The sequence below is a fragment of the Acinonyx jubatus genome, chromosome A1 (genome assembly GCF_027475565.1).
Source record: "Acinonyx jubatus isolate Ajub_Pintada_27869175 chromosome A1, VMU_Ajub_asm_v1.0, whole genome shotgun sequence".
In the NCBI taxonomy this organism is placed as follows: Eukaryota; Metazoa; Chordata; class Mammalia; order Carnivora; family Felidae; genus Acinonyx; species Acinonyx jubatus.
This window is the reverse complement of record NC_069380.1, coordinates 204,839,179-204,852,111: the sequence shown is the minus strand read 5'-3', so window position 1 is coordinate 204,852,111 and position 12,933 is coordinate 204,839,179. Positions and strand designations below refer to the sequence as shown.

The 12,933-nt window shown below is 37.9% G+C and overlaps 1 protein-coding gene across 1 annotated transcript in view; it reads right to left on the bottom strand.

Moving 5' to 3' along the window:
• Positions 1–3,932: 3,932 nt before the first annotated feature.
• C9 (complement C9) overlaps positions 3,933–12,933 on the bottom strand; it is a 53,728-nt gene continuing 44,727 nt past the window's right edge. The window contains exons 10-11 of the mRNA XM_015067597.3: positions 5,335–5,566; positions 3,933–4,365 (exon numbers count right to left, since the gene is read on the bottom strand). Coding sequence (XP_014923083.1) covers positions 4,340–4,365; positions 5,335–5,566 — 258 coding nt within the window. The 3' untranslated portion in view covers positions 3,933–4,339. The remainder of the gene's footprint in view (positions 4,366–5,334; positions 5,567–12,933) is intronic.

Sequence of the window (12,933 nt, the reverse complement as noted above, 5' to 3'; positions counted from 1 at the left end):
CAAACGGCTCCAACAATACATTAAAAAAATTATTCACCATGACCAAGTGGGATTTATACCTGGGATGCAGGGCTGGTTCAATATCTACAAAACAATTAACATGATTCATCACATCAATAAAAGAAAGGACAAGAACCATATGATCCTCTCAATAGATGCAGAGAAAACATTTGACAAAATACAACATCCTTTCTTGATAAAAATCCTCAAGAAAGTAGGGATAGAAGGAGCATACCTCAAGATCACAAAAGCCATATATGAATGGCCTAACACTGATATCATCCTCAATGGGGAAAAATTGAGAGATTTTCCCCTAAGGTCAGGAACAAGACGGGGATGTCCACTCTTGCCACTGTTATTCAACATAGTATTGGAAGCTTAGCCTCTGCAATCAGACAACACAAAGAAATAAAAAGCATCCAAATTGGCCAGGAGAGGTCAAACTTTCACTCTTTGCAGATGACATGATACTCTATATGGAAAACCCAAAATATTCCACCAAAAAACTGCTAGAATTAATTCATGAATTCAGCAAAGTTGCAGGATATAAGATCAACGCACAGAAATCGGTTGCATTCCTATATACCAACAATGAATCGACAGAAAGAGAAATCAAGGAATCAATCCCGTTTACAGTTGCACAAAAAGACCCATAAAATACCAGGAATAAATCTGACCAAAGAGGTGAAAAATCTATACACTGAAAACTACAGAAAGCTTATGAAAGAAATTGAAGAAGACACAAAAAAATGGAAAAAGATTCCATGCTCCTGGATAGGAAGAACAAATATTGTTAAAAATGTTGATACTACCCAAAGCAATCTACATATTCAATGCAATCCCTATCAAAATAACACCAGCATTCTTCACAGAGCTAGAACAAAAATCCTAAAATTTGTATGGAACCAGAAAAGACCCTGAATAGCAAAGCGATCTTGAAAAAGAAAACCAAAGCAGGAGGCATCACAATCCCAGACTTCAAGCTATACTACAAAGCTGTAACCATCAAGACAGCATGGTACTGGCACAAGAATAGACACTCAGATCAATGGAACAGAATAGAAAACCCAGAAATGGACCCACAAACGTATGGCCAACTCATCTTTGACAAAACAGGAAAGAATATGCAATGGAATAAAGACAGTCTCTTCAGCACGTGGTGCTGGGAAAACTGGACAGCGACATGCAGAAGAATGAACCTGGACCACTTTCTTACACCAAACAGAAAAATAAACTCAAAATGGATGAAAGACCTCAATGTAAGACAGGAAGCCATCAAAATCCTCGAGGAGAAAGCAGGCAAAAACCTCTTTGACCTCGCCTGCAGCAACTTCTTACCCAACACATCTCTGGAGGCAAGGGAAACAAAAGCAAAAATGAACTACTGGGACCTCATCAAAATAAAAACCTTCTGCACAGCAAAGGAAACAATCAGCAAAACTAAAAGGCAACCGACAGAAGAACAGAGGGTTACTGGAGGGGTTGTGGGAGGGGGGATGGGCTAAATGGGTAAGGGGCATTAAGGAATCTACTCCTGAAATCATTGTTGCCTTATATGCTAACTAATTTGGATGTAAATTTAAAAAAATAAAAAAAATTAAATTAAAAAAAAGGTGATGTTTAAGGTTTTCAATCCCAATTTAAATGGGATGCTGGAACTGAACATTTTGTAGGAAATGGGTTGTCTGGAAGAGCTTCCTTTGAGAGAAAGATTCAGCAAGAAAGATTGCACCATAATCTAGTGTCTCATCTAGGAACTGGTGGACCATCCTCGGTCAGGTATGAAAAGTCAACCAGAAGACATTAGTGTCCTTAGAACTATCATGTATGTAGGGGAAAGGAACTTGATCTTCATTATCCATTAAACACAAAATATGGAAACTGAATGAAGAAACTTACATAAAAAACTGGTACAAAATAAATGAAAACAACAGGACTTCATAAAAAACAAGTGAACCTTAAGACTACCCAGAGTAACAGGATTCCCACAGGAAACAATTTCCACTGAGGATTAAGCCTGTAATAAAAAAATTACTAAGTACACAAGTCAGAAAAAAATGCCATGAGAATGAATCAGTACACTCAAAAGGCAAAAAATTGCAGTGCAGAAATTATATATTCTCGAGCAACTAGAGAAAGACTCCCAAATGAACATGTTTAACATCTTCAAAGAGATAAAAGTATGAAAATAATCCAATAGGGTAGGATTAATTAATTAAAAATGGATTAAGGTCTTGAAGGTGAGATCTGTAACCATAAAGCTCTTAGAAGAAAACATAGGAAACTCCTCGACATGGGTCTTGGCAGTGACTGTTTGAATCTAACACAAAAAGCAAAAGCGTCAGAAACAAAAAAAAACAAAAACAAAAAACAAACAGAAAAACAAAAACAAAACACAAAACGCAAAAAACAAGTGGGACTACAGCAAACTAAAAAGCTTCTGCACAGCAAAGGAAATCAACAAAATGGAAAGGCAACCTACTGAATGGGAGAAAATATTTGCAAACCATATATCTGATAAGGGGCTAATATCCAAAATTCATAAAGAGCTCATGCTACTCAATAGCAAATAATAATAATAATAATAACTTGATTAAGGAATGGGCAGAAGAAGATCTGAAGAGACATTTCTCCAAAAAAGACATACAGATGGCCAATAGGAACATGAAGGATGCTTAATATCAATGCAAATCGCAACCACAGGGAGATATCACCTCACACCTGTTTGAATGGCTATTATCAAAAAGATAAAAAACCAATAAGTGTTCGTGAAGATGTGACAAGAGATAACAAGTGTTAGTAAACCCACGCACACTACTGGTGGGAATGTAAATTGGTGCGGCCACTATGGAAAATGTTACGGAGTTTCCTAAAAAAATTAAAAATAGAACTCCTATATGATCCACCAATTCTGGTGGATCTTCTGGTTATTTATCTTCTGGTTATTTATCTGAAGAAAATGAAAACACTAACTCAAAAAGATATATGCACCCCTATGTTTATTGCAGCCCTATTTATAATAGCCAAGACATGGAAGCAACTTAAGTGTCCATCAATGGATAAATGGATAAAGAAACTGTGGTATATATATGCAATGGAATATTATTCAGCCATAAAAAAGAACAACATTTATGCACTTTGAGGGCATCATGGCAAATGAAATAAGTCATACAGAGAAAGAGAAGTGCTATATAATCTCTTATACGTGGAATCTAAAGAAACAGAAAAACAAAACACCAAACTCATAGATATAGAGAACAGATTGGTGGTTGTGAGAGGTGGAGGTGGGGGTGGAATGGGAGAAATTGGTGATCTGGTTTTTTTAGCTTAAATAAAAATGAATAAGTAATAATAATAATAATAATAATAATAAACAATAAGGAAACATTCCTAAGATATATTTTAAGTGATGAAACCAGACATGGATCAGTGTATATACTTTACTACCATTGGGTTAAGAACACAAATCGAGAAGGAAGGTGTGTGTGTGTGTTTCTTATTTGCTTGCATATTAAGAAAAAGATGTAGAGATGAGCATCAATAATAATAATACCAAATAGTTCCTGAACACCTTCCCCAAATTCAAGTCTTTGGTTAGTCTTTTACAAGTGTATCTTACTGTGAGTCCATGAGTCCCAAGCACCTTCTGTGCCCACAGTCTAGTTTTTGCCTTTAATTAAAGCAAACATATAAAAACCTTGTTTTAGATAATTGACCCTGCTACTGTGTCCATATATGTTTGAAACAAAAGTCAGTGCCTTGGCAAAAGTCCGCTATATACAGAACAGACATAAGGAAGGCCAGGAGCTTATGCTATCATTAGAAATTCCTCCTGTTCGGAACACTATGTACTGGATAATGGAATAATATTCAATTGACCCAACCAGATTTTGTAGCAGATAGCATTTCCTTGGAAAGAGACTCTGAGCATCTGAGTTTGTATGCAATAGATTTATTAGCATGTGTTTTGGGGGGAAATATGTTAGGAGTATGGGTAGCACAACTGGGAATAAGGGGAAGTTCAATTGTAATGCTCTTGCAACAGAGGCTTCAGCAAATCATACAAGAAGCTCCAAAGCTGAATAGTGCTCCAGAGCTGTACCAATTGACGCAAGTGGGGCGGCCCATCAGATACCAACCACATTGACCAGTTATCAGATATGGGCTTCTTTCAGATTGGGAGCATAATCTTGGGCACCACTCCCTTGTTACAGGGCAATTCCTGAAGAGAGACTCAGCTGTGAAATGTCAGCAGGTAACACTCATAGGAGGTGGGGGGATGGGTGCTTGATCCTGAAGGCAGACCCGGGCTGTGTACCATGACATCCTCCATAGAGTCTTAGGAAATTTTGAATGCAGAAGGCACTGAGAAAAGATAGTCAGAAGCAGTAGAAGCAGAGGTGATAAAGAGAGAGAGAAACCGAGTCATGAAAATGGCAGTGTTATTACAGTATTAACAACAAGATAATTAGGTTGCTACAGCAATTTTTGAATATCTTGAGAGGGTTTTGTATCTTTAACAGTGATAAATTATATTTCAGATCTTCATAAACACGAACTGTACTTGTGGAGGCAATTGTATTGTCTGTATCTGTTTCTTGCAATCTGAAAAAGCAAACCTAAAAGACATAGGTCTTGGGTATTCAACTTTGAAGTGCATCTTATGCAAGGGTGTTTATAAGAACATGTGAAGAAAACCTTCATTGAAAAATATTAAAAGACTTTTAGAGAGATAGGAATTTTGCTTACTTGCTTTAAAAAATTACAGTTGACCCTTGAACAATGCTAACAAAGGTTAGGGGTACTGATGCCCCACACAGTTGAAAATCTGTGTATAACTTTTGACTCCCCCAAACCTTAACTACTAAGAGCTTACTGTTGACCAGAAGCTTTACCAATAACATAAAGAATTGATTAATACACACTTTGTATGTTATATGTGTTATATAGGGTATTATTACAATAAAGTAAGCTAGGGAAAAGAAAATTTTATTAAGAAAGTTGTAAGGAAGAGAAAATCTATGTATAGTACTATACTGTAAAATATCCACATATAAGTGGGCTCATTCAGTTCAAACTCATGTTGTTCAAGGGCCAATCATTACAGTTAAAAAAATAATAGTTCTGTTTAAATGTAGAGGTAGAAGATGTAAAATTGCATGCTAAAAGACCTATAAAGTCTGCTTTGTCCATTTTATGTGTTCACTATTTATCCTCTGTTTACATGGATAGCCTAGACGTTTAATACACATTAGTTTAAGACCTAATTTTCAAATTAAGTAACCTCAAAATGCATAGTTTTGTCCCTAGTGATATAAAATAAGTTGCTCTCACCTTGAGAAGTTTTTGGGTTTTTTCTGGTTTCACAGGCAATTCCTGTAAATGCCATTGGGCAGGTACACAGACATTCTCCATCCAGCAGGATCACAGTACCTCCATGTTGGCATGGGTTGCATTTCCTCACATTGAATTCAGTGATATAATCTTCAAGGGCTCTTTCTAAATTCTGTTTCTTTAGGTGTGCGTCTTTTATTTTCACTGGAACCAGATTATATATAGGAGACAGCTACAAGAAAGCAAACATTTAATTTTAGAACTTTTTCTACTGATGGAGCTTGTGCAGTACCATTCACTGAATTATTTGTCCATTCATTAATTCAACAAAGGTGTTTTTTTTTTTAACGTTTATTTATTTTTGAGACAGAGAGAGACAGAGCATGAATGAGGGAGGGTCAGAGAGAGGGAGACACAGAATCCGAAGTAGGTTCCAGGCTGCGAGCTGTCAGCACAGAGCCTAACGCGGGGCTCGAACTCACAGACCGTGAGATCCTGACCTGAGCCGAAGTCGGACGCTTAACCGACTGAGCCACCCAGGTGCCCCTCAACAAAGGCTTATTGAATGATTATTATTGGCAGGTATGATGTTTGCTGATAGACTATAGGAGTGATCAAAGCTAGGCATGATCTCTGTGATCATTATGGAGGTAAGGAGGTCACATTATGCAAGCAAGAAGACGGATATTAAAATAATCACACATAAAACGGAAACCATGATAGGTACTATACGGGATGGGTATATGTGTTTTAAAAATGGACAATCATGGACTTAAACTTTTCTCAGGATAACATACTGACATTATTTTGTGAATTGTTTATGCTGCCTTTTCCCCTCCTCCTCGCTTCCAACAGGTAGCCAGTGTCTCTGGTCAAACTGGGGCTTTGTGTGCAAGGCCAAGATCAGAAAGCCCCTGAAGGCAAATTCTTTGTTGGCTTTCCCCCACCCATAAAAGCCTGAACTCACTGAGGAATTTTTACTGGGAGAAAGGGTGTGAGAAGAATGCCACTGAGGCAGGAGATTCCTCCTGACTTAGTACGTCCCTCAGGGGACAAGAAACCATAAACTGGATCTCTGGCAGCTATTTGAGGAAAAGCAGAGAGTCCCTAGAGAAGGCAGGTCCATATCAAGGACTAGGGATCCAGTTTTGCCAGGGACTCCCATGTACAATCTTGGCATAGAAGGCTTGGAACCACTTGACTTCAAGGGAACATGTGAGTTTGAACAATGAGGTTATTAGGGTGACCACCGTGGATTAAATATATACATATATTCCCAGTTCCCCAACTGAAGCATCAGGGTTCTTGTATTGATCTGGGCAATAAGACTTCCCTGAACCCCATCCAACAAATGATTAAAGGATGAATTTTCCAGCAGTAGGAAGGGATGGAATCTCAATACCAAATTTAATTAGAATTAAAGAAAATGAAGTAATATGGTTTCTTCTGCATAAATTCCTGGGGTCAAATACATAGTTGCTACAACTGAATCGAGGAAGCTTGGAAGGGCTTTCCTGAGAAAATGACCCTTCCGCTGAGATTTGAGGGTGCTGGGACAGAAAGAAGAGCATTCCAGTCATACAGAATTTGAAATGTCGCTATGGTGGAGGGGTGCCTGGGTGACTCACTCAGTTGAGCATCCCAGGGTCCTGGGATTGAGACCTGTATCAGGCTCTGTGCTGAGTCTGGAACCTGCTGTGATTCTCTCTTTCTCTACCTCTGCCCCTCTCCCCCACTCACTAGCTCTCTCTCTCAAACAACAACAACAACAACAACAACAACAAAATTCTTATGGTGGAAAAGCCACAACATATGTAGAAGGTGTCTATATCAACAAATTCAGTTGTGTGACTCAAAGACTTGTTTGAGTAAATAAATCATTAGAAACTGAGGTCCTTGGGTGGCATAGCATTTTGAAACAGGAGGCTACAAATTTAAAAGGAACTGGAATCCAAAGACTCAAGAAAGAGATTAAAACAAAAATACTACATGTGGGTAATGACGGATTGAATAATGTCAACTGAACTTTTTTTCTCTGAGGGCAATGACAAATAAAACCAAAATTAAAAATCTGCTTGAAGGCCCTGGAGAGTTAATGAGGTAATACATATTGGGCTACGTTCTGGGAGGAGGTGGAAATTCTGGGAGGTGAGCCTAGTATTTTTGGGCCACAGTCCCCTTTTGACACATTTGCCTAATTTGGGAACAGGCTGCAGAGGGGCTGAGGTAAAGGAGCACATCACTGGGCTGGTGGGGGTGGGGGGAAAGGCTGGTATTCAGGGACAGCAAAGGAAAAGAAGCCATGCTTTGGGTTGGGACCCAAAGCCCTACAGTCCTGGAAGTGAGAGGGAGCCAGAAGTGGGTGGCCTCGCAGAGACTGCAGTCTGGTTCGCATTAAAAAAATCTTGAATCATTGTAACCCCAGAAGCTTTCCAGATGTAAACATATATTTTCTTTGGAAGAAAAGAAAATCATTCCAAGGCCTCACGCTACTCCTAGAAGAATTTTTAAAGTGTAATATTCAGCCCCCCAATAAAAATAACTAGGTACACAGGAAACCAGGTGACATGAACAAGAACCAGTAGAAACCCTAGAAGCTAAAGCAGAGCTGTGAGGATGACAAGATTTGATCTACCAGACAGACTTTTGAAGCACTATGTTTACATGAGTCGGGCCATAAGGGAGAAGATCAGCAATTGTAGCAGAAAACCAGAAGTTACTTTTTAAAACAGAGGACTTGGGAAAAATAAACAAATAAAGATATTATAAGTTGATATTAGGGGCACCTGGGTGGCTCAGTCAGTTAAGCGTCTGACTTCAGCTCAGGTCACCATTTTGAGGTTCGTGGGTTCAAGCCCTACATCGGGCTCTGTGCTGACAGCTCAGAGCCTGGAGCCTGCTTTGGATTCTGTGTCTCCCTCTCTCTCTGCCCCTCCACACTCACGCTCTGTCTCTCTCTGTCTCTCAAAAATGAATAAATGTTAAAAAAAAAAAAGTTGACATTAATATGCCAGTTTACGGACTGGTTAAATAGAAGCCGTGATACAACAGAAGCAAAATTAATGAATTAGAATATAGGTAAGGAGAAAATACTGACAATGAAGCATAAAGTGATAAAAGATTGGGAAATACAGAAAGCAGGTAGGAAACATAAAAGACAGGGTGACTGGGTGGCTCAGTCAGTTAAGCATCTGACTCTTGATTCTGACTCAGGTCATGATCCCAGGATCGTGGGATCCAGCCCCGCATTGGGCTCCATGCTGGAGCTCTATGTCTCTCCCACTCTCTCTCTAAAGTAATAATAGTAAAAATGGATGGGGGAGAAGAGGAAAGATCCATATAATTTGAGTCCCAGAAGGAGAGAATATTTAAGAAGCAATATTTGAAGAGCTAATGGCTGAGAGTAAAACAAGCCAGTGGAAGATACAGAGGTACCCCATTAATGAAAAGCAAGGCTATAATTTTTTCTTTTCACACATAGCCATATCAGGGTAAAACTACTAAAAAAAAAACAAAGATAATGGAGTAGATCTTAAAATCATCTAAGTAAAAAGTCATAGCACTTTGAAAGTAGACTGATATTTGATTTTAATAGATATAATCAATGATAGAAATTGTTCTTGGACAATGAGATATTCATAGGAGATTTCTTAAAAGGTCACTTCAAAGGTTATATCACTCACAGAAAAACAAATCTAGTTTGATTGTAGGTCAAAAAGTAAAAGCAAAACAATAAAGCTTCTGCAAGAAAATATATAGGACAGCATCTTCAAGACCTTGAAATAGGGAAAGATTTTAAACAGGACATAATGGCACTAACTATAATGAAAGGAAATATATATATTTGACTATGTCAAAATAAAAAAAACTCCAACATTATAATTCCTGATATGATGTACTGAGAAGGACGCAACGTCACTTCTGTGGTATCTTTCCAAATGGATAACCTCAATCTTCTCTAAGCCTAAATTGAGGGACATTTGACATAACAGCTGACTCATCCAAAAATGTCAAGGTCCTGAAAGATGAGAAAAGTCTGAGAAACTGTCCCAGAATCGAGGAGACTAAGGGGCCATTACAACTAGTTGCAGTGTGGGATCTTGATTGGATCTTGGAACAGATAAAAGATATTAGGGGAAAAACTGGTGAATTTTAAATAAGCTCTGTAGGTTAGACAATGCTAATTTTCTTATTTTGATTAACTGCACGATGGTTGTGTAAGTTGTTAACATCAGGGGCTGCCGGTTATAGGGTGCATGTGAACTCTGTGCTATTTTTGCAGGTTTACTGTCTGTACTGTAAAATGCCATTTTACAGTAAGTCTAAAACTATTTCAAAATAAAAAGTAAAAAGGAGAACATCTGTTACCAAAAATATCATTGAAAGGTGAAGGTCCTCAAATGAAAAAAAACCTTTTATAATACCTTTAACTGAGACTAGGCTTATATCCAGAATATACCAAGAACTTCCACAGTCAATGCAAATGTTCACCAGCACACTCTTTTATAAACTAGTATATAGGATTTAGATTTTAACTATGTTATATTTATTTGGAAGAAAGTAGCCTCTTACAGACATTGCCACATTGGCGTGAACAACACAAGCATGTGGCAGAGTTATTTTGGTTTTTGGGAAAAGACATTCATCTTGTTTTACCTTTTAAAGGAAAGTCAAGGCCAGATAATCTAAGATACAGGAAGAGAGGGTCATGGGGAAACTACAATGTGGATGAAATGCCTAAACAAAGTGTTCAAAGAGATAAAGAGGAAGGTCATGTAATGACCATAATTTCAGAGAAGCCTCAAACCCTGGAGGCAAAACTCCCTCAAGAAGACAGAGAACAATGAAAATGTACTTGGTGAAGTGTCTTTTTCTGATAAATTTTGGCTTTCCATTAATTAAGAGAACAGTTCTCCTTTGTCTCCTATACTAGCTAATTGTATCTTTCTACTATTTGTAGTCATGAAACATGAAACATGCTAATAACATACAAATAAATTGAAATATAGTTTAAAAATGAAGTACATTAAAAAATAATAAATAAAATGAAGTAAATTGAGGTTTCTTATATATACGGAGAGAGAATCCCAAGCAGACTCCTGCATTGTCAGCGCAGAGCCCTACGTGGAACTCAAGCCCACAAACCATGCGATCAGGACCTGAGCTGAAATCAAGAGTTGGAGGCTTAACTGCCTCAGCCACCCAGGCGCCCCATATGAGTGTTCTTTTTATCCCTAACAAGTGAGTTAGGACTGACTTTCACTACATCTTTGTAACTGTAATGAGGACAACACAGAGCACCGTGACTACAGGTCCTTGAAATACTTATGCTCTTTAACATCCCACGCCTCACTGCGAAGAGTTGCACAACAAAAATGGCAGGTAAATGATTCATTATTACCTAGGTTGTTCCAGAAAGTGCTCAATATAGCTTGACATATGGGTGCATAAGATTGGTTGAGGGAAACAAGAAAGGGAGGACGGAGGATAAAAGGCAAGATGAAGGCAAAGGCAACACAAAATTCATGCTAGGAGGACTGACCCATTGGCATCAGGTGGGTCACAAATTTGGGGATATTTTCTAGTGCACTGAGTAAGACAACTGAATTTAATGGTCACATGCATTTAAGAAATATTTACGTCGTTCACAAGAGAAACAAAATGATCCATGAAACTGAGTTTAAAGAGTAATATCTCCCATGAGTTCTCATAAAGGAGACACTGTATTATGTAACATCCTTTTAGTAAATAATGCAGTGAGTTATATAACTTGGCAAAAACAAAACTTTACAGGAAGCCAATTTGCTACATGCTAGCTATACTGATCTCTGCTGCTATTGCTTTAGAGGAAATAATAAACTTTATATCTCTCAGGCAATCATTAATAAATGTAATTTCCTCAACTGACATTTTTATAACTAGTTTGTAGTGGTAAGCTTAAGAAGAAACCAAAGTTCAGCTATTCTGTTGAGATAAAATGTAGAAATGTTGTGTTAACATTCAGGCCAGCTGGAAATAGAAATAATATGCTTTCATGAAAGTTGAAGACTCTGACAAAAGCGAATACTGAAAGGTGAGGCTCTTTCTCCTCTGCCTGAAGAAGGGCTGAGAAAAAATTCTTGGGCTGGGTCAACACATTCCTCAAACAGAGGTTTGGGGTCTGCTGAAGCACACGGACAAATGGAGAATCAGAGCCATGAGGTTCTACTTCATAGAGCATGGCCATAGTTACTTTATTTTTTATTTTATTTGTTTCTTAGTTTACTGTGGAAAAATATATTAAATTATGCTGTTATGTTGTGTTGTGTTATATATAACTGCTTTACTTAGAAAATCTCTGTGAAATTCTTTAGAGTAATATAACCTCCCAGTGTTTTCTCCAAGATAAACTGTTTGCAACATAAATATCTAGATAATGGAGTTCATTTGCTCAGAGGATTACACATAAGCCAGTTAATAGTTTAGTGTGGTGGGGAGTGTGGGTGGGAAGAGGTTTCACCAATTCTTTAAATAGTTAAATAGAAGGATCAATTCTTAAGACTATCCCTGATGTTTGAAGGTGTCATCCATAGACAATAGAATGCTTCAACTTACCAAAGAATTAATTAGTGATTATAGATTGCTTAATTACCTCATGGAATAGCTTCTAATTAACCAAAAAAAAAAAAAAAAAAAAACCAAAAAACCAAAAACAAAAAACCACTTCTGCATTTATAAAATCAAAATAACTTGGAATCTATTTCAAGGTCAAACCACACTATATCTCATATCTCTTTAGGGATTTAAAAGTCATGCAAAGTCAATAAAGAACACAATATTTTAACTATTTTCTGAACTTTATCTACAAGAAGATAAATTTTAAAAAGTGGTTGCTGGGTGACTCACTATTGTTGCCATTTTCTTAGGTAGAATATTGATCTGAAAAGTCCAGGCTTCCCATGTATGAATAAAGAAGGTTATACAGGTATTTTAGATGGAATGCCTACTAATCTAAAAATCTGGAGGTCAGGGCACCTGGGTGGCTCAGTTGGTTGTGTCTGAGTCTTGATTTCAGCTCAGGTTATGACCTCATGGTCATGAGATTGAGCCCTGGGTTGGGCTCTATGCTGGGTGTGGAACCTGCTTGAGATTCTCTCTCTCCCTCTGCACTCCCCCCCACTTGCTATAAATAAATAAACAAACAAACAAACAAACAAACAAATAAATATCTGGAGTCAATAGTTGCCCTTGAAAATAGGATAAACTATACTTTGCATCCAGCCAGCAGGACTGTCCCATAGAGTTAATGAAGGTCTTTGAATAGTTCTGGTAAATCTAGTAGTAAATCTTCAGCAGATGTTTTATTTACTTGAGATTCTTTAAATTGGCTCTAGAATAGGGCGCCTGGGTGGCTCAGTCGGTTGAGCGTCTGACTTCGGCTCAGGTCACGATCTCACGGTCCGTGACTTCGAGCCCTGCGTCGGGCTCTGGGCTGATGGCTCAGAGCCTGGAGCCTGCTTCCGATTCTGTGTCTCCCTCTCTCTCTGACCCTCCCCTGTTCATGCTCTGTCTCTGTCTCAAAAATAAATAAACGTTAAAAAAAATAATAAATTGGCTCTA